The sequence below is a fragment of the Trichosurus vulpecula genome, chromosome 6, assembly GCF_011100635.1.
Source record: "Trichosurus vulpecula isolate mTriVul1 chromosome 6, mTriVul1.pri, whole genome shotgun sequence".
NCBI classification, from domain to species: domain Eukaryota; kingdom Metazoa; phylum Chordata; class Mammalia; order Diprotodontia; family Phalangeridae; genus Trichosurus; species Trichosurus vulpecula.
In genome coordinates, this window is record NC_050578.1 from 280,217,542 (window position 1) to 280,242,947 (window position 25,406).

At 46.6% G+C, this 25,406-nt stretch overlaps 1 protein-coding gene across 1 annotated transcript in view; it reads right to left on the reverse strand.

The window, feature by feature from the left end:
• Positions 1-25,406, reverse strand: part of SHANK2 (SH3 and multiple ankyrin repeat domains 2) — a 717,699-nt gene that overhangs the window by 240,254 nt on the left and 452,039 nt on the right. The window contains exons 16-17 of the mRNA XM_036763425.1: positions 13,428-13,510; positions 11,665-11,789 (exon numbers count right to left, since the gene is read on the reverse strand). Of these exons, the coding sequence (XP_036619320.1) occupies positions 11,665-11,789; positions 13,428-13,510 (208 nt within the window). The remainder of the gene's footprint in view (positions 1-11,664; positions 11,790-13,427; positions 13,511-25,406) is intronic.

Sequence of the window (25,406 nt, forward strand, 5' to 3'; positions counted from 1 at the left end):
AGGTACCTAGCAGGGATATTTGTTCACTGAGCCTGAGTCTGTGCATGTTTTCAATATTCTAGGTCAGATAACTTCTGTCTGCTCTATGCTCCTCTCCAGCAAACCTGCTTAGCTCTTACAGACACACATCCTGGTCACCCCGACATGCATTTCTGATCACTTCTTCCCTTCCATTGTTCAGATATGTCATCTCCTAGGATAAAGAGCATCTACATTGAGGCCCATCACCAGATACAGCATCTCCTCCTTCCCTCCAGGGGGGATATGGAGGAAGACCAGCTTTTTGTCCTCTCCTGAGCTAAAGCTTCTACCTGCATTCTCCTGGGTGCTTCTCACTGGTGGCTGTCTTCTCCAGCACCTCTTTCTCATCATGATCCCTTCCTTGCTTTCCTATTCATCTTACTGATTCAAATACTCTCAGACCCTTGGAAGCTAAGAGTGCCTTCTCTTGGCCTCACTGCCTTTCTTGTGTTGATCCAGTCCCTTGCCTTTTGCTCATACATTTCTTGTCACCAGCTGTCTCTTCCCTCACTTATCTTATCTGTCACCAAGTGCTCTGGTTCCTTTTCTAGGACTCTGTCTTGGGCTTGCTCCTTGCATTCCTGGCCAATACAATCACACAAGACTAAGTCATCCTCAGCCAAGACTTGGCAGGGAGGACTGGGAAAGGGTGTCTTCTGCTGGGCAGCCATTCTAGAGTCTCTCCTCCTCCTTAGATCTACTCAGACTGCAGATGCTAAAACCACACTGCTTTCATACTTTCACTAATGGATCATAGATTTGGGCTGTAGGTCAGAATGTGAACTCTTGATGGCAGAGACTATTTTGTTTTTCTATGTTCCTCTCAACCAAAGCAGGGCCTTTACCTCAGCAGACATTTTAATCGATGCTTGTGGAATCTAGTTGAACACCCTTATTTTACAGAATGGGAAACTGAAGCACAGAGAGGATAAATCACTTGCCCAGGGTCACCAGGAAATAAGCAGCAGATGGGGGTTGGTGATCAGAGGCTCTCAGGCCCATATGGGACTCTTTCCATTGCATCCCCATGGCTTCCTCTTTTCCCGATCAAAGGAGAGGCTTGTGTCTCTAACTCATGGAAAGCCCAACTTCAGAGACTCAGTGAATGCAGAGGTTTGGGGGGGATGATGATGTCACACAGTGGGGGCAAGAGGGTGGGATCCAAAGCTGGTTAAACAGGAGACAGAAATCCCTAAGCATCACCTCTTCCTCCTTCTTTGAACATGTACTTCCCACTTTCACAATTTAGCTGGATCCACTTCTGGCTCCCACACAGCCCAATTTCCCTGGGCTCACAAACTCGATCAATGAAGAGACCACAGGGCCTTGGCCACAACACATTTCTTTTCCTCTTCTGGCAACCTGACCACTGCCTCAGGGAACTCCTAACCAGGGGGTGCTGTTAAAAGAGACAGAAACATGCTAAGGAAAACTTCCCTGGTGTCTCAGCAGTTCCCAGGACTGGAGCTTCTGGACCACAGAGGGGCTGGTCTCAGAGTTACCTAAGGTGCATGAGCCTGAGGAAACCTACTACTTTGGGGTCCCTTGCCTGACAGGATTCAGAGCTGAAATTCCCTAATCAAATGCCTTCATTTTACAGAAGGGAAACCAAGGACGAGAGAGGTCAAGACTTACTCAGTTCATGCATTGGCAAGGAGATAGAATCCTTCCTGCTGTCTTCCATGCTCACATTGAATCAACCGACAAGCATTTATTAAGCACTTATGGTATGCTGGGCACTTTACTAAGCACCAGGGATACAAAGAAAGAAAAACAAAGAGGGAACTGCCCTCAAGGAGCTCACGTTGTAATGGGGAAGACAGCATGCAAACCAGTTGGTAGATACAAAGTACATACGGAGTAGGTAGAAGATAAGCTGAAAGGGCAGTTCCATGAAGGTCATCCATGTAAGAAGAGGCCGGGCCACCAGGCATTGTAGGGGCCCAGGCCAAGAGATGTCGTGTGGTGACGGCAGTGGGCTTCGATGGCCAGAGAAGCCCCTCATCGCCCCACTCCGTGTGGCCCTGCCATGAAGTAGCTAACTCACACTGAATTGTCTTCAAATAATCCTAACAGGCAGCTCCTGGTGACTGAAACATAGCCATATCCACACACACACACACACACACACACACACACACACATACACACGTACACACACATACACACATACACACACGTACACACACATATACACATACACATACACACGTACACACACATACACACATATACACATACACACACGTACACACACATATACACGTACACACACATACACACATACACACACATACACACACGTACACACGTACACACATATACACATACACACACGTACACACACATGTACACACACATGTACGCACACATATACACATACACATACACACACACAGAGTTTTTCCCTTACCCTTTTGGATCAAATTCGAGGAATAATTTTTTCAGATTATTCGAGTACAAAATGATTAAATGAGATTCCAATTTTTCAGAAATGATTAAAAAAAGAACCCTTTGATTTCTGGGCCAAACTCCGGCATTTGTCTCCTCTCTCCCAAGGAAGCCGCTCCACCACCAAGCCTAATGCTTGGGAAAGGAAGTGTCTACTCAGAGGGTTTTGTTGACATCAATCAAAAGGAGAAAGGGGAGTGAAGAAGGCAACAAACAAGGGTGGGGCCTCAGGCTGGCTTTCTGCTTCCTCTCCGGGGGGGCCTCTGGGGTCCATGCCGTACTGAGCATTTATTACATTGTACAAGGCTCTGGGAACAGTCCTGATCCTCAGGGAGTTTACATTATCCCAGGACAAGAGAATAATTACATGATTAAGGAACACATAATAACATGATTAAGTAAATAGAAAACCATTTCCAAGAGGGAGGACTGCTCCCAAATAAGGAGGAGAGGAGAGGTGGCCTATAAGCTGGGCCTCGTAGGGAGTGGAGCACCTTCCAGACTCAGGCTCAGAGTTTGGGCAGTGTTAGCCCATTGCTTCTCAATCCCCATCAAGGCCAGTTTGGGAAAACCTAGATCCAAACTTCAGTGCTTGAGGCTTTATGGGGAAAATGTTCTCATATATGTCAGCAGACACACAGTGTGAATGAAACCATGAAATAATACTGGATTTCCTTGTTGACTTATTTTTATTTTTGTTGCTAAAGACAACGGATGGATAAAACATGAGATCCCGAAGCAAAGATCGGACATTAACCCCTTGCCACCCTGAGTGGATTTGTTGAGCTGACTTAACTAGACAACATTCAAGTGGCAGCTGTCCAGCTGCTGGAAGGCTGAGGATGTGCTTAGTCAACAAATCAGATGCAGCAAACCCTGCAGCCTCCACATCAGTGAGATGTGCAGTATGTCAAGCACAAAGAGATCCCTGAAAATGTGCTAGGGGGCATTGCTAAGTCTTGACATGCTGGGACCCATAATCTCAGGACCTCACTTGGAGATTACCAAAAATTGAGAAAATTGGAATGAGATTGGATTTTTCCTGAGTCTGCACAAATTTTCTACTGGTTAAAACAAAACAAAAAAACAAAATAAGACCCCCCACCCAAGAAGGCTGTGGCCTGTATATGTAGGCCTGATTATCCATACATGGGAAGAGTCCACCCAGATGAGGGCAAGGAGAAGCTCAGATAGGGAAGGAGGAGAGCAAGAACAAGTTAGACATGGTGTATGTTTCCACATTACAGCAAGCTGAAGGGAGCAAGCGAGGCCTGGCTGGCCACGTGCTCCAGGTTTAAGTTCAACTCCAGGCCTCAATTTGGGGTAGGGAGGAGAATTTGGATACCATCTTCCTGAATGGCTTCCTGGAGCAATGAAGGCCCCTGCTTGACACAAGGGAGGGGATGACCAGGCAGGACGAGGGCAGCCTTTGTGGGGTTCCAGCTTCTCCCTAGGCCTCTCCTTAGTCAAGTCTCTCTAGGAGCTCTGTGCAGTTGATACTTCAATGAAAACTGGAGGATAATTTAAGGAAATCAGATCCTGAAGGCACCATTCTCTAATCAATACTCATATTCAATGATATGACATTTTATATGACATATAACATTTTTGTGTGTTGCAGTTATCTATGGCTAATATTTCTAATATGGCTAATATTTCTTATATCATTAATATAGCTATGTAAGGCTAATGGAAAGGAAGCATGATTAGTAAATTTATGCCTGGGGGGTTCCATATGTACTTCTATTCCGAATCCAGCTTGATGACATCTCTGCACTCATCATGACTGACGCAACTGACCTCTCCCTCTCAGAACACTTTGTTTGTCTTATGGCGCAGTTCACTTAGAGGGTATTGCTTTTAAATCATGCAAAGTACTATTGAAATAGGATTTATTTATTATTATTGCTAGAGGAATTTGCTCCCAAGTCTTAGCTGCCGTACTATTATAATCTTCAAGGAAGAGACGGCATCTTCTCCATTTTTCTAGCTTCCGTGACATCAGGCACAAGTCCCTGCACACAGTCCATTATAAAAACATATTTGCTGAAGGAATTCATTTGCCATTTGAAGAAAGGGCTTACGCTCCATTACAGGTGCCAGCAAGTGAAACATGTTTCCTCAGCCTGGGCTTCCGATGTGAAATCAAGATCTGGACAGTCTGGAGGCAGGTACTTCCCTAGGAGCATTGAGCTTAAAATATAAAATCAGCTTTGACAGAAAAGTGTAAGCAGGACCCTAAGTCAAAATTTACTAATTGTTTTCCTCCTCCTGACATTAACCAGAGTTTGGTCTTTAATCAAGATAATTAAAAAAATATTTAATCAAGAAACTAAATTAAGATTCTTAATAGAGTGACTTGATTGATAGATCAAGGGAATGATGTCGACATAGAATATTTCAATTTCACAAGGTATCTGACAAAAAGCCCTCATGATATTAGAAACAGCTGGGGCTAGAGCATTATACTTGGGATCTAGGGAGCCTCGGCTTCAGATACCTCTTGAGACACTGACTATATGTGTGACCCTGGGTAAATCACTTCACTCTCTGAGCCTCAGTTTCCAAATCTGCAAAACAGGGAGAATAATAGCACCAATCTCACAAATGGTCAACTGGATGAAATGGCCTAAGCCAGGAAAAGTATTTTGCAAACATAAAGTGCTATGTAGATGATCTAGGGCAACTGGGACTATTTAGTCCAATTCCAGAAATGATGGTGGGTCACGTACAACATGAAAGTCTTGGGTTTTGGTTAGAAACCAAACCAGATAAGACCCAATCTCCAAGGGGCACACAGTCTAGTAGAGGACAAGACATAAGAAGAATATCAATGAGAGAGTGAAGGACAAAGAGCCCTGAGAGCTCAAAGGGATCATTTTTTGGCAAGGGGATCAGAGGAGGCTGTGTGCAGAAAGTATAAATGCAGAAGGGAGGAGCTGTAGCTTAACAGCCGGAGCCTAAGAGTAAATTAATAAATTAATTAAATTAATTAGTTAATAAACCAATGTCTACTGGGAGGCACATCTCTGGTGGTGAAGTTACTGGGACCTGTCCTTGGTCCTGACCTGTTAATTGCATGGTGTCACGGATAACTGTTGGACTACCAGTGAGGACTAAATGGATTTGAATTCTGCCTCAGACACTTACTAGGTGTGTGACTCTAGACAAGCCACTTGGCTTCTTGAATCTTGTTTCCTCATCTATAAAATTGGGACAACTACCTCCTAGGGTGGTTGGGAGGATCGAGTGAGAGAAGGTAAGTTGCTCTGTAAACCTTAAAGCACAATATAAATGTCAGTTATTTTTATTAATAGCAAGGCAGAAAACACACCATTCAATTTTTCGCATGATACAAAACCAGGCAGGATATCAAAAACAGGTTGGACAAGGGAATGAGGATTCAGAGATCTTGGCAGACTGAAACATAGGCCTAGAACTAGCAAGATGCAATTGAACATGACTGAGTAGAATTTGTGAGATTTGGATATTTAAGAATAATCTACATCAATACAGCATAGGGAGCACCTGGGTTGACAGAAGTTCAATTCAAAAAGGACTGGAGGTGAGGGGAGCCTAGAAAGCTCCACGTGAATGATCGGACTGAGGCCACTGCTAGAGTCAGTGAGTGCAATCTTAGACAGGCTGTGGCCCAGGATGATTGGCAAGAGTCCTGATGTTCCCACATAGGTCAGGGCACTTCCGAACAATCGTATTCTGGTGCATGTATGGCATTTCAAGAAAGACGTTGACCAAAATGACATGATCATGGAATTTGAAGGTTGGAAGGGACCTCAGTGATTCTCTAGTCTAAGTAATACATGAAAGGGACCCCCACTATAACAAACTTTACAAGTGGTCATCTAGCCATTGCTTGGTCACCTCCAAGAAGAGGTAACCCACTGTCTGGAGGGCACCCTGAGGAGGGAGTCTAGTACGATGGAAGGTCACAACACTATGTCACATGAGGAATGGTTGAAAGAACAGGGGTAAGAAAAGAAGACTGAAGGGGGGGGGGCAAAGCTCTCTTTGATTATTTTAAATTAGAATTCTGGGTCAGCCTAGGAGGCAGAATGAGGTTGAGTATGTGAAAAGAACTGTGCAATAGTAGAATGGGTTCCTTTTAAGGTGATGAGCTCCCTATTACTAGAGTATTCAAGTAAAGTTGAGGTGACCAGGTGGCCAGAGATGTTACAAAAGGGATCCTTGTAGAGATTTTTTTCACTTTTTTTTCTAATGGGGGAGAAAGTAAAAAAAATGCTTGCTAATTGAAAAAAAATAAATTGAAAAAGGAATCCTTATATAGTGTGTTGGATAAGATGATTTTTCAGTTCTCTTCCAACTTCATAACTGTTCAATCCTCACTGTTGTCCCCAATATACATGTGACATGAGTATCTGTATTTTGAGGATCACAGCCAGGCAACTGCTGAATTATTAGCTTGTATGATTAAGAAGCCACAGAACAGTCTCATGAGTAATCACAGAAATCCATTATTCTCACACCATTATCACTTTGGAACATCTGAAGGGTTCTGCTTAGGCTAGTTTAGATTAGGAAGGCATTTGAGAGGCATTAAGTCAAATGCTTTTTTATGGAGAAGGAAACTGAGGAAGAGAGAATGATTTGACTTGGCGACAGCCACATAAATATTAAGGAATAGAGCCAACTAGAGCTCAGGTCCTCTGTCTCCACATCTGGTGGCTTTTCCTCAGTATCACAGCTCAGCCTCTCCATGCTCACCCCAGTTATATATACTTTCATATGTCTGTAAGTACTCGTGGACTGACGGAGTGAAGGCCCACATCAGTGAGCTCATAGACCCAATGTGAGTAGAAGTATTCACACACAGTGCTTGCTGCAAGCCTGGGCTCCCATTCCTTTTCCCTTATATCACACAGAAATCCAGTTCCAGAATCACAGAAACAGAGGTGGAAAGGATGCAAGTGACCCCAGAGACCATCTAGTGCAAGGCCTAATTTCAGAGGGGAGGACAGAGTTGCTGAGAGGTGAAGGGGTTTGTCCAGGACAGCACTGTATGAAGGGGGCACAGTTGACTTTTGAACTTAGGGCCTACCAGTCCAAAGCCAGTAAGCTTTCCACACATCACATGACCTTCTAAGGAAGTTGGAGATGCCCTCTCCCCTCACTGGGGTTGGCCAACCTGTCAATAATTATGATCTAGTGGAGCAGGAAATGGTGAAGGTGCACATGGAGGTCTAGATAAATCTTAATCATTCTATTCACAAGGCACAGCTGGAGAACTGTTTATAAGATATTTAGTCTCTTAGGAAAAGATCAAGAAGCCAGATTTCAAAATGTTTTGCTAAAAAAGAAAAACCCCTTGGTCTTTGATAGTGAAATCACTTATTTTAAGGGACCTGACTCTCTTTGGAGCATTTAATGTAAAGAAACAAGGAGTCGATTCTGCCTTTTCCTGCCCGGCCAGGAGCGACTATCTCAGAGGGTAATTGTGGGGAAAACACACTTAGTGAAATTAATGCACGAAGTGGATGAACCACTTGAGTATCAAGAAAACAAAAAACAACAGAAGTCACCAGGGCCCTCCAGTAGCTTCCCTGATGACAACCACATGAAAATAATTAAGGAGTGAGCCACCAAAACAAAGTTAAGCCCAACCACTCTGCATACTAAAAACCCTTCCTTTCTTCAGATAAAAGCGGGTTCACAGTTGGACAAAAGCAGCATGAGGGCCAAATCTGTGGTTTCAAAATGGGAGCCTGGGAAAAAAAATCCAGGTCTTATTGTAAGTCAGATTTCAGGGTTGGCTACTGAGGAGAGCTAGACAATACAAACTTTAGAAATCACCGTGTTCCATTGTGCTAGGATACTAACTTGAGAACATCAAATGCACAAAAGGCCAAACTGGGTTAGAACCAAGGGTTCCTCTAGCCCAGGGCTTGCTGGGAAATGCTTTGGGGGTGGGGGAGGCATTCAGGATATTCTCCAAGCACTTCTAGCTTTCTTTTTGAAACCCTCTTCAGACCAATCATCCATGAATTCACCCCAACTGTCCATGGAATGATACATTTTTTAGGGGCAACCAACTCTCAAGGTAACAAACCTCTGTAGGAAGAGCCATCCTTTGTATTTGCCCTAACTTGCCTCCTTCTGCTTCCTGGGGTGGCCCCTAGCGCTGGTGTCCAAGGATTGGTTGGACGAAACCATGATTATTGTGTGAGCTTTGATCATAATCAAGCTCTCATTAACCTTTGACTTTCCTGATCAGAGAGGAACAGAGGAGTTTCCATCCCTTCCCTTCTAAACAGTGAGGCCAGAAGCAACTGTAGTGGGGAAAGTGAAAAAAAAAAGAGCCTAGGGACACAAATAAGTGAGACCTTTCTGCAAAATGGCATAGCAAGGGCCCTGGAGAGCTCTGGCTATCACCCTCCGTCAAGGAGGGTCCAGTAATAGCATTTATCAGCTTAAACTATTCCCCATGCACTGCAATTATTACAGGAAAAAGTCTCTCTCCCTACCCTCTTATCCTTCCCCCACCCCTCCTTCAAATTCCAAAGCCAGTCCAGTCTAGCCAAAGCATCCATAGGCAAAGGCACTGGGATTTCAGAATCTCACTGGGCAAAGTGGGTCAAGAGGAGATCATCCAACAGGCACTCAGCTGCAGACAATGGTTTCTCAGGGACAGGATCTGCAGAGTTGTGCTCCACCCCCCTGCCCCGACTGTGCCACAATACAATGTCTCACTGTACACAGAAACACTATCAGCAGATTCTTTTCTGTGTTTAACATATGCTGCCTGATAAATTAACTAGTCACTAGAATAAGTTACAGTCACCTGTGGTCCAATGGCCTATAAATACATCTCACATTTTTCGCACAGCTACAGGCATTACATGAAGCCCATCACTGGAGCATCCAGAACTGGCATCTTAGAAAAATTACTTAGGCAAGGACTCCCCCCATCCAGCTAAGGCCCAACTGTTCTTGGAACTACTTTGTCCAATACCTTTCTAGGAAAACCAAAAAAAAAACCAAACCCCCTAAAACAAAATGGGCCTATGGCTCTTTCATCAAAGTTAAAAACAACACCTAAATGCATTCTATTTACCTAGATGTACAACTAAATGTCATGACATAGTCAATGGTTTCCCAAGTACAGATTGGGCATTAGCTTTCTTTCCATATGTAGATGATGGTGCCATACCTCAACACACCTCACTTTTTTTTTTTTTTTGCTTTTTGGCAGGGCAATTGGGGTTAAGTGACTTGCCCAAGGTCAAACAGCTAGTACAAGTGTCAAGTGTCTGAGGCCGGACTTGAACTCAGGTCCTCCTGACTCCAGGGCCGGTGCTCTACTCACTGCGCCACCTAGCTGCCCCACATCTCACTTTTGAGATTTCCAACAAATACATCCTCTAAATGGCACGTGGAATGTCCAGACATTTTATATAGACCATTCCCTAAAGCTGAACAGAGTGGTCACCTTCCTGTCCCCTGTAGCTCTTATTCATGAATTCCCACATGCACCAAAAGGCACTCTGCTCAGTGACTCCTTTCACAGGCTGGCTCACGAGTGAGCACATGAGTGTGTGTATATATATGTGTGTGTGTGTGTGTGTGTGTGTGCGCGTGCGTGCGTGCGTATGCGCGAGCGCATGTGCACACACACACATATATATATACACACACACATTCCAGGAAGCGGGGCTGACATCACTCCTGCATCCTACAGAAAATGATTCAACTCCATTTCACTGCATTTCCATGCGGATTAAAAATCTATTTAAAACATGAAGCAACAGCAAATCAGAGCTTTCTCTTCTCTGGTTAAACTTCAAACACTGAAGGATGGACAAGAGTGCCAACTGGCTGATGCTTCCAGCCAAGGCCTATGGTTGTCAATGAACCACAGAAATATAACTTTCAATAATTAAGTGAAACACATATTCAAGGTGGATTCTGGGCATTTGCAAAGGAAAAGAGATCTCCCCATATGGACAACTATAACACAAGAATCCAACTGGCCTCCCCATGAGTCCAACCTGACTTTCACCACAATGCTAGTTCCCAATCTGGCATCACGGTGGGGATAAAGGTTCTCACTGTCCAGCCAAACCCTGAATTGAAAACATGGGACAAAATGAGGGTACCCTCAGCCTTTGAGCTCAGAGATAATGGTGGTGACATATTAGGGCAATCTGGATGCTTCCAATGTGGCATCCTCAGAGGCCAAGGTGGCCTCCCCTCTGCTCATGGTTCACATTCCTAAGCTCTATTCCTCATAGGAGCATGGGGAACAGGAGTGAGATCACCTGTAGCAGGAGCTTTCACGTTAGTGCTGTGCTCTCTTCAGGAGAGTTTTTAGCTTAGTGAAACTCATTTCAATCCCAAAGAAGAGGGATCAAACACAACTTTAGGAGGCAAAGCCAACAGACAAAATAAAGGCACATTCATTCATTCTCAAGGATTGGCTTGAGATTTGCGGGCACTTATGGACCAACCCATGTGCCACCATGAGTAAGAGGACTTAATGTTCCCCTTTGACTTCCCATAGGTGCTGGTGTGGGCACCTACCCTGGCTGCCTACTGTTCCCTGTACCAACAAGGGTGTTTCCCATAAGATGCCTTGATAACTGAGTGCCCTTTTTCGCTCATTGAGTCTGAAGTCTTCTCCTGCCCTGCCATCTTGCCCTTCCTTCCACCCCAACAAGGCCAACATTACTCAACTTTGTCAGAAACCTCTTTCTCTCAGGGGTCATCTGACTCCACATCAACAAAAACCACTTGACCGGCTTCTTAGAAATGCAAGGAGGGGCATGGCCTTATCTCGATCTCTAACCAAAGTCACGCTAGCCCAAGGTGGCTGAGAACATCCCCCTGAACCCTCACAAAAGGTTCCATAGCAACCTTTCTGGAATAGTACTGCATGTGTCCCAAGCCATCAAAGAGCCTAAGGTCCAACACTCTCACCAAGTAGCAGGCCACTTTCCATTCTGCGAGTGATCGCCATGGCCAAAAAGCAAAACCAAACCACATAAATGCAGGAGAATCACATACAACCAAGAAACCAAAGTTGGAGTTGTTAGCCACAGCTTTGGGTGTGCCACTGATGGCATATCCAGACTCACATGACCGAACGAGCTCCCCTCCCTCCATAATGAGAGCCACGGCACCCTCCAGAAAAACATAGAACATGCTTCTGTGTCCTACCTCAATGAGGAAGTCACCAGTTCTCAAGCCTGCCTGCCATGCTACTCCTCCTTCATCCACGGACTCCAGATACTGCAGGGCAGGGAATGCTGGCGTTGGGGTAAACTCTTCAATTGGAGTATCAGCTTGAAGGACAAAGAATACATGCCTTAGTCAAACTTGGGAAAACATTTCCTTTGGGCCAAATCCTCTGCATGGCCTTGAAGCATTCTGTGAGAAGGAGCCTATAATGGCTTCTCACTGGGCATAGGAAGGCCTAGTGCCTCTCCCAGCCCCATGCCAAGAAGGAGGGCAGGCTTCGAACTCTCAGGCCAACAGATGAAGGAGGCCTCCAGAGTCCCTCTGTCTCTCCCACACCCATCTGTTAGAAACAGTGAGTGATAGGCCCTTGGACTACATATCTACATGCCTGTCATTCTCTTTGGAAGCATCCGTGACTAAACAATTTCTGTTCTAAAAATGGAAGAGTTCCTCCTCTGGCATGTAGGACCAGCAAAACACCACACCAAATCTCGTGTGTGATTTTCAGCTACATAGACGTGGAACCCAGGGACTGGTTTCCCTATGCCAAAGGCAAAATGGTGCTGGCCTCACTGGGGCTCAGGATTTGGACTCTGTTGATGAAGTCACACTCAAAGGAGCTCAAGACTTTGTGGCTTCCAACTCAGGGAGCAGTGAGGCCTCAAAGAACTCCAGACCCTGTTGTCAAGGAAGCAGAGGCGTTACCTATGGGGACCTTCCCCCCCGAACTAAGGTGTGTTGGACTGCACATTGACTCTAGGGCTTGAGAGAGACTTCCATGGGCATTGTGGGTCTGTGGGCAGATGAATAAACTGTATCAACAGAATGAAGGGGGACAGTACCACACACACATTCTCATTCTGTCTCTGTTTCTCTCTCTGTTTCTCTCTCTCTCTCTCTCTCTCTCTCTCTCTCTCTCTCTCTCTCTCTCTCTCACACACACACACACACACACACACACACACACACACACAGAGTTTCTGGACTGACCTCTAAGAAAAGTTGGACAGGGAGTAGGAACAGAAGGAAGGTTCATAATGAACCCAAGGCAGAGACAGACAGGCCTGATGCAGTGGTAAGGATGCCTGCATGCTCTGCACCTGTCCCTCTTTCCACTAAGAAACCCAGCCCACGTGTGGCCTTTCCCTTGCATAAAGTCGAATCCATTTTGCCATGCTGGGCTTTCCGAGGAAAGTCCACAAGTTCGGCAGAGACGTGAAGGCTGGGAAGGGAGCTGATGAGCAGCTGTCCCCACAGGTCAGGAAGCTTCTCAGCAAGCCCAGGAGGCTGGAGCTGAAGGGGCCCCCTTCCTACCTGGGAGGTCTCCTTCCCAAGGCATGGCCTTCCTCTTCCCACAATGTGGCCTCTGCTCTAATTCTCAGTCCGTGGGCAGCCCGGAGCGGTTCCCGGTACCCCAACTTGAGGCTGGGTGCCTCCATGAGCCTGAGAACATCTGCCATTCTTGCACATGCCAACAGCCTGGCTGGCCTCAGCCACAGGCAGAGCACGGATTCTACCCCCTGCTTTACAGGAAGGAGGGGAAGACAGCAGCCCCATGCAAAGCCATGTTGTGCAGAGAAAAACACTGAGCAGTGAGGCCCCGAATGCCCAGGACTTGTGTGCGGGCAGCCTGCAACCAAGTGCTTCAGGAGAAGCGGCCGACATTCGGGTCTGGCCGGCCTTTCCCGCAGGCAGGCATGCACACACACGTGAATCCACCCAGGCCCCCCAGGTGCCCTTACCTTTAGCCCCTCGCAGCACGAAGCCAAAGCCTTCATTGTCTTTCTTTTGCAGGACCACTGTCTTCTCCTCGATAATGCAGTCACTGTAGAGAGAATTCCGGGGATAGCGCCCGTTATTATAGCCCACCATCATCACGGCAGCCGCTGCTCCTCCGCCGGGCAGGTTCATCGTCACAGCCCCCCAATCACACCAGATCGAAGAATCCGAGAAGCATGGGCGAACCGGAGCAGCAGAGGCCGGTGGTAGTGGTACAGACAGAGAAGAGCGGCGGGGGCAAGCTGAGCGCCGAGCGAGAGCATGACACAATGAGGGTTCAAGGGAGAGCGGAGAGCGCTCTGGGGCCGTGCATGGGGGGGCGCATTCCCGGGGAAAGGCTGAACGGAGAGGCGATCATGCCAGCCGGGGGCTGGCTCGCACTCGCCAACCAGGAAACTAAGTGGGCTGGCCGAGCCTCCTCATTCCCAAGCCCCCTTGGCGTGGCTCAGCCTGCTGCATCTTCCGGGGAAGCCCGCGGGAAGCCGAGCCTGAGCGAGATAAGGCAGCATCTTCGAGAGCTCGCCGACCCGCTCTGCCCCCTGCATGAGCTGGCTGAAGGCACAAGCTAGGCACAGAGCTGTGCGTCGCCCCCAGAGCCCCCTCTCAATCGAACTGCATGCTGGCTGCTGCAAGAAGAGCCCCCCTCCCACCCCCGATCAGCTGACGAGCCGACAATGGGCACGGCGGGCAGCTGCCTTGGCGTCATCCGCCACAAACCTCCCCAGCCTCGAGAATCTGCATAATTGAAATAGTAACGAGCAGGAGCATCAGTCAAGCAGCGGTGGAGAGGCTGGGGCTCCCCGAGAATGCAGTCATGCGGGTGCAGGGCACTACAGTGAGCAAAAACCAGCCAGGGAGAAGTGATGAGACGGGTAGAGACACCCCAAAGACCTTGCCATGGCTAGAATCTTTTCTCCCCACCCCCAATTATCAACAACTCAGGAAAAGGCTGCAGGGAGTGGGGAGGCACCATTTACCCCCTCTTCCCAATGAAAATTTCTAACCTGCTTGGCCTCTGCTCATCTGAATTATTTTGTTAAACTCTCTCTGTCTCTCTGTCTCTCTCTGTCTCTCTGTCTCTGTCTCTGTCTCCCTCTGTCTCTGTCTCTCTGTCTCTGTCTCTCTGTCTCTCTCTCTCTGTCTCTCCCTCTCTCTGTCTCTCTCTCTCTGTGCGTCTCTCTCTGTCTCTCTCTCTCTGTCTCTCTCTCTCTGTCTCTCTCTCTCTCTGTCTCTGTCTCTCTGTCTGTCTCTGTCTCTCTCTGTCTGTCTCTGTCTCTTTGTCTCTCTCTCTCTGTCTCTCTCTCTCTCTCTGTGCGTCTCTCTCTCTCTCTCTCTCTCTCTCTCTCTCTCTCTCTCTCTCTCTCTCTCTCTCTCTCTCTGTCTCTCTCTCTCTGTCTCTCTCTGTCTCTCTCTCTCTCTCTCTCTCACACACACACACACACCCATTCAGATCCCTTGGTTTAAGATCCCTTTGATTTAGGGGAGAAGAAACATCTGTCCACAAGATTATACTCAGAGGTTCTCTCCAGAGAGCTAAGAAGTTGAGCCCAGAGGTAGAGCAGCATGGAATGGCCAAAGTCAAGAGTCTCAGTAGAAATGCTGATGCTCTTGTCCGTGGCCAGTGGGAGCAAGGGTGAAATCAATGACTTCTGCAATCCACAGTGACCAGGGGTCTTGGGGCTGATGGGAATATGCCATTCTTTCTCCTCCCCTCCCCCTTTATCTTTGGTAAGCAAAAGCTAAGCAAAAGGGGCTAAGAATGCATGAAGTCTGACTGAGAAAAGAAGGGAAGCCCTGAGGGTTTTCATGGGGAGGGGGTTGGTTTAAAAGCCTGCTGACATTAAGCCAACCCTGCTATGTATGGGCTCCTGTAACGGGTCACACAGCCGGCAAGCATCAGCGGCAAGATCTGAACCCAGTTCTTTTTGACTCAGGTACACTAGGGAGGAAATCCTCAGGGTGAAAGGAAAACATGCAATCTGAAAAGCTTGTGAAAGAAACCCCATTTCTCTGGCCTGTGGGTTTCACCACCTATGGAAAGGAAATGAGACTTTCAGCCTGTCAAGACCAGAAGAGAAGGGAAGCCTTGCAGAGAGGACAATGTCCTCAGAGCTGAACATCCAGGTGCTGAGCTTACTCATCCTGACTCTACTGTTTCCCTCAACCAGTGGTCCGGAGTGATTCCTCCCCCAGCCTCTCTTCCCCAAAACAAATATAGGAAGGTGCAGAGTAATTCCTCCCCCCAGCCTCTCTTCCCCAAAATGAACATAGAAAGGCAGAAAGCAGTTCCGCACTGGGGTGGTGGTGGTGGTTGTAACAGGATGGTTTGGAGAAGGACATTGTGCCAAACTCACTCAGGGAATGGCCAGTGGGATGGCTCAGCTTTCACCAGCTTCAGAATCCTGGGGACCTTAGACCATTTAGTCTAGTCCCCTTATTACATGCCCTCCTGGAGTCAGGAACACCTGGGCTTGCTATCCAGGTCTGATCCTTACTCACTGTGTGATCTCAGACAAGTCAGCTAACCTCTTTATGCCACAATTCTCCCATTTTAAAAATAGGAACACTACTGTCTTGTCATTACCCTGGACAAGTAAGTTGGCTCCTTTCAGAAGCACAGAACCTCCAACTTAGACAAGCCCTCAGGGGCCATCTAGTCTAATCCCCAACTGAACAAGGAAGCCTCTCTAAAGTGGAAATAGTCAGACACATTCCCAGTATACTCTAGTATGGGAGATAAGATATAGACACACAAATAAAATACGTTAGGATATAATTAGCACATAAAAAGAATATAATTAGTGCATGAATGGAGAATGAAGTGCTATGAGATCACATGAGGGAGAAATTATTTCCAGCTTTTTTTCTGGGAGCTAGGGAGGGGAAGCTTTCAGGAGAAGCTTCACGGAGAAGGTGGCATTTGAGGTAGGACATGAAGGACAGGTAGAATGTTGAGGGGTAGAGATTGTGTGGGAAGGGGTACAGGGGAGGCAGGGAATCAGTTTCTGGGGAGTTGGGGGAGATATGGAACCCATTAAGAGCTTTGTAAACATTAACACACTAAATGACTCCATGGGAAAGGCAGGTGCTGTTGGCAGTGGGGATGGTGATAGTGATCATAAGGTTGAGGGTGGGATGCTTCTCCATTTTTACAGAAGAAGGAACTCATGTCTAGGGAGGTTCTTGACTTGCCCAAGAATCCCCAGGGAGTGAGTCCCAGAGGCAGGATCCTCAAACCCAGGCCCTGTGACCCCATGAGCCAGTCACCCTTAGGTATTGTCTTGGAACTTTCCAACATTCGATAGCCTCATTCTCTAGTCTTGCTTTGCCATGGTAGTCTCTTGGTTCTCTTTCTACTGCTCTAACATTGCCTCCTCCAGTTCTTCACACACCTATGACACCCTAAATATAGACGCCCTCCTGCCCTGATGCCCATAGCCACTCCCATGGCTTCAACTATCACCTCAATTTTTCAGGTGCCTCACCCACCTGAAGAGCCAGCCCTGCCCCTCAGCCCCCAAATTCTCGCCCCACATTTCCGTTGCTTCTTGCCATTCATCCAGAGGATGCACTCCCATAATCCCCAACATCTGCCCTCAAGTACCAGCCTCTGCTACTCCATCAGTCTCACCCCAATCTAATCTTATGCCAAGTGCTATTGGCACTTCTTTCCCAACAGTTCAGTCCAGGTCCTCACCACGTACCCCCCAAACCCAATGCAGTAGTAGTTCTCAAATCCTTCTTTCCATGTCTCACCATTGCTCCCTCCAACCCAGTCTCCTTGCCAATGCAAACAGAACAGAAATCATTGCTCATCTTAGGATAGTTCTCTGCTCAAAGGCCTCCAGTGGCTCCCTATTGCTTACATAATAAAATGCAGATAACTTACTCTGGCACTCGTGATGTTTCATGATAAGACTTAAATCTACAGGGTTCCCCCCCCAAACAGGATGTAAGATCATAAATGTGCTTAATAAATGCTCGGTGATTGAAAAAAATAAAGGAATCAGTGATTTGTATTCAAGAGATCTGGGTTCAAATCCTGGCCTTGCCAAGGTATGGCCTCTCTGGTCAATTCTTGGGGCCTCGATGTTCTCATTGATAAAAAGAGGGGGTTGGACAAGAAGACCTCTGTGGTCCCTTCTCAATCTATGATTGCATCTTTCCTACCTTACCTCCTAATAAGCTATCTCTCACTAAAGTACATTGGTACAAGGCAGTAGAAAAAGTCATGACTCTGAGGATCCAGGTTTAAGTCTTGCCACTGTTGCTTACTGCCTTTGTAGCCTTGGTCCTCAGTTCCCTCATCTGTGAAATCAAGGAGTTGGCCTAGGTGGTGTTTGAGGCCCCCCCTTTTGCTCCCAATTTATGGTCCCAAGATTTCTCACCCCATACCCTCTGCTCCATCCCTGCTGGACTCAAGCACCCACGTGCCATTTTCCCGCTCTGCATCTTTGCATATGCTGTGTCCTCTGCAAGGGAATATGAGTCAATGCAAGAAAATGCATGTGGACACATTTTCACCCTCCTTCGGGATTCCAGAGAAAAGGCAGCCAAACGGTAAGAGTGGCTGTTGGCCGTGACCCTGGCCATGAATACCTGGAGGGACTAGAAGGAATGGAGTCACTTTACTGAATGGGCAGCAATCTGAGAGCTCTTGTGGGGGGAGGCAAGCACTGAGAGAAGCAAAGCAAAGCTAGTCTCCAAGGTCCCTGCCCCTGGGGGCCCGAGTTGATTTCTGCAATTAAAGACAGGTGAACAGGAGCTTTCTCAAGCCAGTCCAGATTTGCTCCAGTTGCCTAGATCCCACACTGCGTTCAGTCTGAAGACCCAGGCCCAGTCTGGGAAGCAGTTCTTCCCTGGGGAAAGGCTCTCCTGGCACCTCAGGGAGCAACTTTTGAGAGACAAAGGAGAATCACAGCGCTCATTTCCAGTTTTGCTTTTTCTGCTGGCTTTACAAACCTGAAAACCACAAAGCAAAGATTCCCATTGTAGAAAGAATTAGAAGCAGTTATGTGGCCCTTGACTTAATGTTGGGTAAAATGCTTGAACAAAGCATGAGAACCAGGAGCCCTCTGAACCCTAGCCACATGGCAAATCCTCCTTGATCAACGGCTGCAGAGAGGGAGAGTACAGTGTGGCTTGGCCCAGCAGGGTGTGTGTGTGTATGTGTGTGTGTGTGTGTGTGTGTGTGAGATTTGCACATTTCTCTAGCCAGGTGAATGTGTATATATGGGCATTTGCACATTTATCTGGCAGAGTGCATGTGTGTGGACATCTGCACACTTCTCTAGCACAGTGTATGTGTGTGTATGACATTTGCACACATCTCTAGTATGTGTATGTATTTGAACACTTCTCTAGCACGGTGAGTGTGTGAAGGCATTTGCATCTGGGAAATCTTTCTCCTCTTCCATCCCCAGCTGCCCTTGCCCATCCATACTCCAGAATGGGAGAGGGTTTAAGGTAGGGCTCATGGCCAAAGCCATTAAATTCTTACTCCAGCCACTGATTAAACAAAAAGGCAATTGAGTCCCAGAGAGGTCAGGGTGATGCAATCAGTGACATAACCTGACTTCTAATCCAGCCCTTTTCCTAAGACATTTGCTACATACTCTAGCTGTGGATAGTTCATTGGACTTGGAATCATGAAGACTTGGGCTCAGATCTAACCTCTGATACTAGTGCTTCAGTCAACTGCTTTGTAAAATGGGGATAATCATTCCTACATATGTATCTCACAGGGTGGCTAGAAGCCTCAAGTCAAGTCATGCCTGTGGAGTGCTTTACAAACTGACAAGTGTCCTCTAAATGCCAGGTATGATTATTCTGGCTCCCATTCTTTATTACTGGTGTTAGTGTTGGTGCTGGTCCACACCTGTTGTTTCCTTGGAATAGAAAAGTCCTGATGTAGACCTTCCCTCTACTGATGATGATCAGCCATTTCTCTGTCAGGTCTGGTCTTAATGAAATCCTTGGATCTCTGGGGAGTTAAGTGTCTATCCCAAGGTCATTAACAGGAAGTCAGACTCAGAACTTGGAACCAGATCTTCCTGCCTCCCGCTCTGTGCCTTGATGGGCTCTTGCCACTCCTCATGCAGCAATAGGCTGTACCTTCCTGAAGGGTGGGGCCTCTTTCACATCTGTCTGCATCCCTAGCACTTAGGTGAGTACCTGGGCACCTGGGGGGGGGCACTTCTCTCTGTGGGAGCTGGCTGGGAGGAATGAGTTAGCCTTTGTTTGTCTCAAGTAGGTCTGGAGGCTATCATTGATGGGTCATTTGGGTCAGTGGAGGGAAAAGATACTCATCCTTTATATCTTTGTTACTATTATGAGCAGAAGTCCCAATAAATGACCTGTGGGCATCACTGGAGGCTTGGCTGGACAAAGAGCACCAACTGAAGCCAGAGGCTGGCTATTTTCCCATGTTTCTTGACTAAGGGGGAGAAGCACCATCAGGTTGAAGAAGATGTTACTATATTATTCCATCTTGAGGATGCTTGGGGTCCTATGCCAACACTCGAGAGGCAACATGGCAAAATGCCCTATTGGCTCTCGGAGTCAGGAAGTCCTGGGTCTGAATCACACCTCTGACACCCACTGGCTGCTCGACCCAGGGCTCACTGTTCCTTAGTTTCCTCATCCACAGGTTGAACTCAATGGCCTCTAAGGTTCTGGCCAGCTCTAAATTTATCATCTTCTGATGCTATGCTTTGAGTCAGGGTCAGAGGATGAAAGTAAGAAGTCCCAGGGAGAGGATGGAAGGCTAGGGGTCTGCTGGTGCTGAAGCTGCTGCCAGATAATGATCTCAACTTGAAAGGATGGGACAGAGGAAATACAGGCTGCTATGGAGTTGATGTGCTTCCTTCTCTGCAAAATGAGGGGATCGCATTAGATGAGAAGCAATATGATGCAATGGACAGCATAAGGGGCCAGGAGTCAGGAAACTCTGGGTCTGAATCTTCTCTCAGGCACTTCCTATCTGTGTGACTGTGGGCAAATCACCTCAACTTTCTGGACCTGAGTTTTGTCCTTGACAAATGAGGGGTGTTAAACTAGATGGGCTTCTAGAATTCATTTTGGCTCTAGGTCAAATTCACAAGTCTGGAGACTGCAGAGAAAACCACGTAGCACCAGACAGCTAAGCTCTGCTCCTTAAGACCCATATGTGTGCCTAATACAATGGCCTCAGGTCCCTTTCTCCCCACCAGGCCCTTGAGCCAAGAGCTGGAGGCTGCCTTCTCCACTCCACTCCAGTGTGGGCTGCTGCCTACCCTCCAAACGATGTGGCAAGGACCTGGAGGCTGGCTGGTGCCCATCCTGCCAGCTGGTGTTTAGGATTTATCAGTCATTGAACAAGTTCCTCTGGCAGCATCTCCTGATCCTGGAGGAGGCGAAAATAGAGGGCCACAGGAAATCAGGCCGTCCCTGGCAGGGAGAGGATGGACCCTGAGGTGGGTCTGGCTTCCCCACTGCTCATGGAAGAGACAGACTATGGCATTTCAACTTGTACTATGAGGTCCATTTGGGTAGAGCAGATGGTGACAACCAGGGATGGAGGAGTCTCCGTGGAGATGGTGACCCTGGCATCTGACACATTGATGGTTTTTCCTCCTTCTAAATTGGACAAAAGTCTCAGTGACTAACAGAAGTACTGCTGCATCTTGGGACCATTCAAAATCTACTTGTGATCTGAGTGCTTGATGCTCAGATGTTTCGATCTGTCCCCAGATCAATGGACAATATGACATTAACAAATCTGCAGGCCCATTTCCTCTGTTTTTTTGGGAGGGGGTGTGGAACATAGGCCATTTACTGAAAGACTTAGCCAGAAAATGACAATTCCTCAAAAATGACTGAAATGTGTTGCCTCTGAAAAACAGAACGTCCATGAGCATTGTTTATAGTCTACACCAGAAAGAGACCTGTGATTAATAAGAATAAGTGACTTGGAGTAAGGAAGGCCCGAGTTCTAATCCTGCTTCAGATACTTTCTTAGTTGTGTGACACTGGGCTAGCCCCTTAGCTCTCACCTCAGTTTCTATGTCTATAAATAGGGGTAATGATACATCTGTCTCCCAGGCTTAGGATCAGAAGAAGAGCATATGGAAAGTGCTTTGCTAATCTTAAAGTACCAGGTAAATGCTGGCAGTTATTATTATGGTTATTATAGTCTGATAGTCTCTCAAATACTCTAACTTGAGCTATCCAATTTCCTTGACACACTCCTCCATCCCATCTCAGCTACACACAGAGGTAGTCATCCCCTTGATCTTACCACCACCCACAAATGTTCCACTTCCATACTCGTGAACTTTGAAATCCCTTTATCTAATCATAATATTTTCTTATTCCATCTTTCCCTCTGCCTTAGGGCCCTTAACTTTGTTCTTCAATGTCATGGGGGCCTCAGACTTTCCATCCTTCAATACTGTTCCATCAGCTGACCCTGGTTATACGCTACTTCCTTGCTCAATTTCCTTTGTGAATCCCTTGACCCCCTGGTCCAAAATTGCCAAACCTGGATGGCTCCTCCCATTTGCTTCCTTTTCTACTAATCATTTGCTGCTGTCTGGAGCTTGAGAAAGACTTGAAAGGCTTCTTTCAAGATGCATCTCAAATGCCACCTTCTTCAGGAGGCCTTCCTGGTTCTGTTCTTCTTCTTTGCCCTGCCCCCACCCCTTCCCCTCTGAGCTTACGTCCCTTCTATTTTATCATTTATGTATCTGTTTATTTTCATGGTGTCTCCCCATTGGACTATGAGCTCCCTGAGGTCATGGAATGGTTTTTGCCTTTCTTTTTATACACAGGACTGGGCACATGGTAGTTGCATATTGCATTGGTTGATCCATATATTCTGGCCTAATAGCTGAACAACCATCCTTCATACAATATATCCTACATCTGGAAAGTCATTTGGACTTTCCTGGGAGATCTCCAGTGATAAAGAATTCCTTCCCTCCTTCCCCAAGCAGCCCATTCTGCTGGGCCAGCTCTCACTGGAGGAAGGTTTTTCTGACACCTAGCCTAAATCTAGCTGTCCCCCACCATTGCTCCTGGCTCTGCCTCCTGGGGCCTCACAGGGCAAGCTTGATCCTCCTTCCACAGGACAGGACAGCCCTTCAGCTACTTGAAGACAGCTCTCTTGTGCCCCAAGCAACTATTAGCATTTGCACCGGCATTATTACCACTCAAGATTTTCATTTTTTCTTTTCCTTTTCCCTAAAAGGAGAAAGGGAAATTGTATGTGTTTTAACAGCTCACTAAGCTGCTAAATACTCATCTTACTAAAAGGTTGTCTTTCTCCTAGATGGTTTAAAATTGAAAATACTGCTTCCGATAGGGTCTTCTGGGTAGTTTGGCCTCATTTCATCCTCATTCCTCCCTTCCTGTCTCCTCCCCACACAGCCAAGCGTCACATAATATCCACAAGAACCTGTATTTCTAAGTGTTTACTATATTCTGGGCATTGTAGACTGTGCCAGGGACATACTCTAATTACCAGAAAATTCTTCCTTTGTATCAGGGCCAAAATGGCCACTTTTAATCTCCCATCCCCCCCATCCCCCTCTTACTTCTTCTTGTTCTGCCCTCTGGTACCAAGTAGAACAAGTTTCAGTCCCGCTTCCCAGAACACCCTACATACACTAATCTGTACCATCTGCAAAACAGTGATCAATCAATCCATCAGTCCAGACAACAACAGCCATCCTCCCTATCACTTTTGGACTGGCCAACACAATGCCTGGTACACAGTAAGTGCTTACTAAATGTATCTACCGAACCCTTTAGTATGTGATATCATGTCATTCTCATAAAAAAGGATGCATGATTGGTCAAGGAGACCCAGGAGGAAACATACTCACTAAAACCAAGGGAAAAATAATTCTGGAGTAGTGGGTAGCTAAGCGTCTCAATGCGTTCTTTGTGGAGAGGAGAAGAATGGTGAGCAAGGCCTGAAGAAAGGTCCAGTATCATGTAATTAAGAAATAATTGTTTACCTCCAAGAAATATTTCATTCAAGTGGTAGGGTCCAAGGCCAGACTGCCAGTAACTGAGAAATAAGGAGTATGAAGGAAGTTGAGAGAGTGAGTAGACATGACTTCTTCTAAAAGCTTAGCAGGGAAGGGGAGGAGATAGAGGATGGAGGTTCAATGAACAGCTTTGTCTTTTAAGGATAGTCAAGGCCTTTAGAGGAAACAGGGGGTGGGGGTGGGGGTGGGGGCGACGAATTAGCAGGAGGAATGTCTCAAGAGAGTCACTGTCAGAGAGTTGGTTTCTCATCTCTTAAATCCCCTGTTAGGCAGAAGCTAGGTGGTGGCCAGTCTTGGGGAATGGGGGAAAATGGAGCCACCACCTTCATTGCTCTTCCACAACTGGATTCAGCAGTTGGACAGCACCTGGGATCCTATTAGAGCTAAGCAGGAAGTAGGATACTATTAGAAAGAGGTACTTCTAGGGAAAAGACAAGCAGTGGCTGTCCTAGAAATTTCCCAACAGATGGAAATGAGAAAGGAAGGCAGCAAGACATCCACAGAGCCAGGGAGAGCCACAGGAGCCCTGAGTGACCTTGGCAGGTATTCCCTCTGCTGTTTGTCGGTGATGGGCCTGACTGCTTGGCTGCTTCTAAGATGCCTAAGCTGGGCCATGCTCAGTGTCAAGTGAATAGTCTTGTCTATAGGATGGCCCAGGTGGGCCTGGGGGTAGGGGAGTCTACATAAATGCTAGCTATTATTACTACTGTTCCTATTGTAATCAATTGGCTTATTTGGAGATTTTATATGTGGTTGAGAGAGAAATAATCTAAAGAGAAATGGTGATCCTGCTGTTCTTTTAAAAATGGAATGCTCTGTGGATTTTTATGCAGGATAATTTTTTTGTAACTGAATGAATGTATTGAGATGTAAGCTCCTTTTTGGTAAACTCTTGGAGATCACCTCCAGTTTAGGACACCCCTATTCACAGACAGAATGAAAGGAATGAGATCTCTCTTGTCCTGTTACCAGAGGGTTTTGATGTCCTCCATTAGGCATCTATACTTTGAAACCTTTGGATTTCAGGTAGTTCAGAGATTATGAGCATCGGAATGACAACATCTGTTTTCAAACAGTCATTCTTAAATCAGTAGGGATGTTGAGGTTATATCCAGGGGTCTATGGGAAACAGCTCTGTCCATAATGACATCCTGCTGGCAGTTCAATGCCTGCCAATTTCTCAAGGATAATTTGGGGACTTCGTTTGTAGTAGGGAGAGTTGTCAACCATTAGTTTATAATGGAAAATGAGCTCTGAGTAGATCACTCTGGCCACCTGATCGTTTCTTTTCAGGGATCTGGTGGACAGCAAATTTTTTCAACTTGCAATGATAGGTGGCAAAGCTTCTACCACTTCATTATATAATCATCCTTGAGAAATAAGCGCTGATCCCAGTACCTTCTAGTGACAGTGATCTGATCCTGCAGCAGTCTCATAAAACCTTCCACTTCTTTCAGCAAACCTGCAGGACTTGGCCATTTGTCCTGTTTCTTTGTCACCATCTTGTTGGCTGAGATCAGGGGGATGTCACCCATGGGGAGCCTTTTGATTCCATTCTTGGACTTTAGCCATTTTATGGGCTCCATTCTGAAGTAAACCCCTTTTGATTACATTCCAGAAATCCAGTGGTACCATTATGTGCCTTTACTACTGCTCTGTGAAATGAAATCTGTTTATTCCAAGGACCTTTCTGAAAGCTTTAAAGATATTTAAAAGGTACTCTGAGACTATTTGACATCATCATCATCATCATTAGCTTCTGGACAAGGGCCAGAGGCTCATCCCCTAATCACCCAAGGAAAGGCATTCTGGATAGGATATCTATTTTAATTTGGTTCCCCCCCCCCACCAGTGGTGAGTGAGCAGTAATCATTCACTTGGGGAATTAAACCCAAAGCTCTTTGCTGA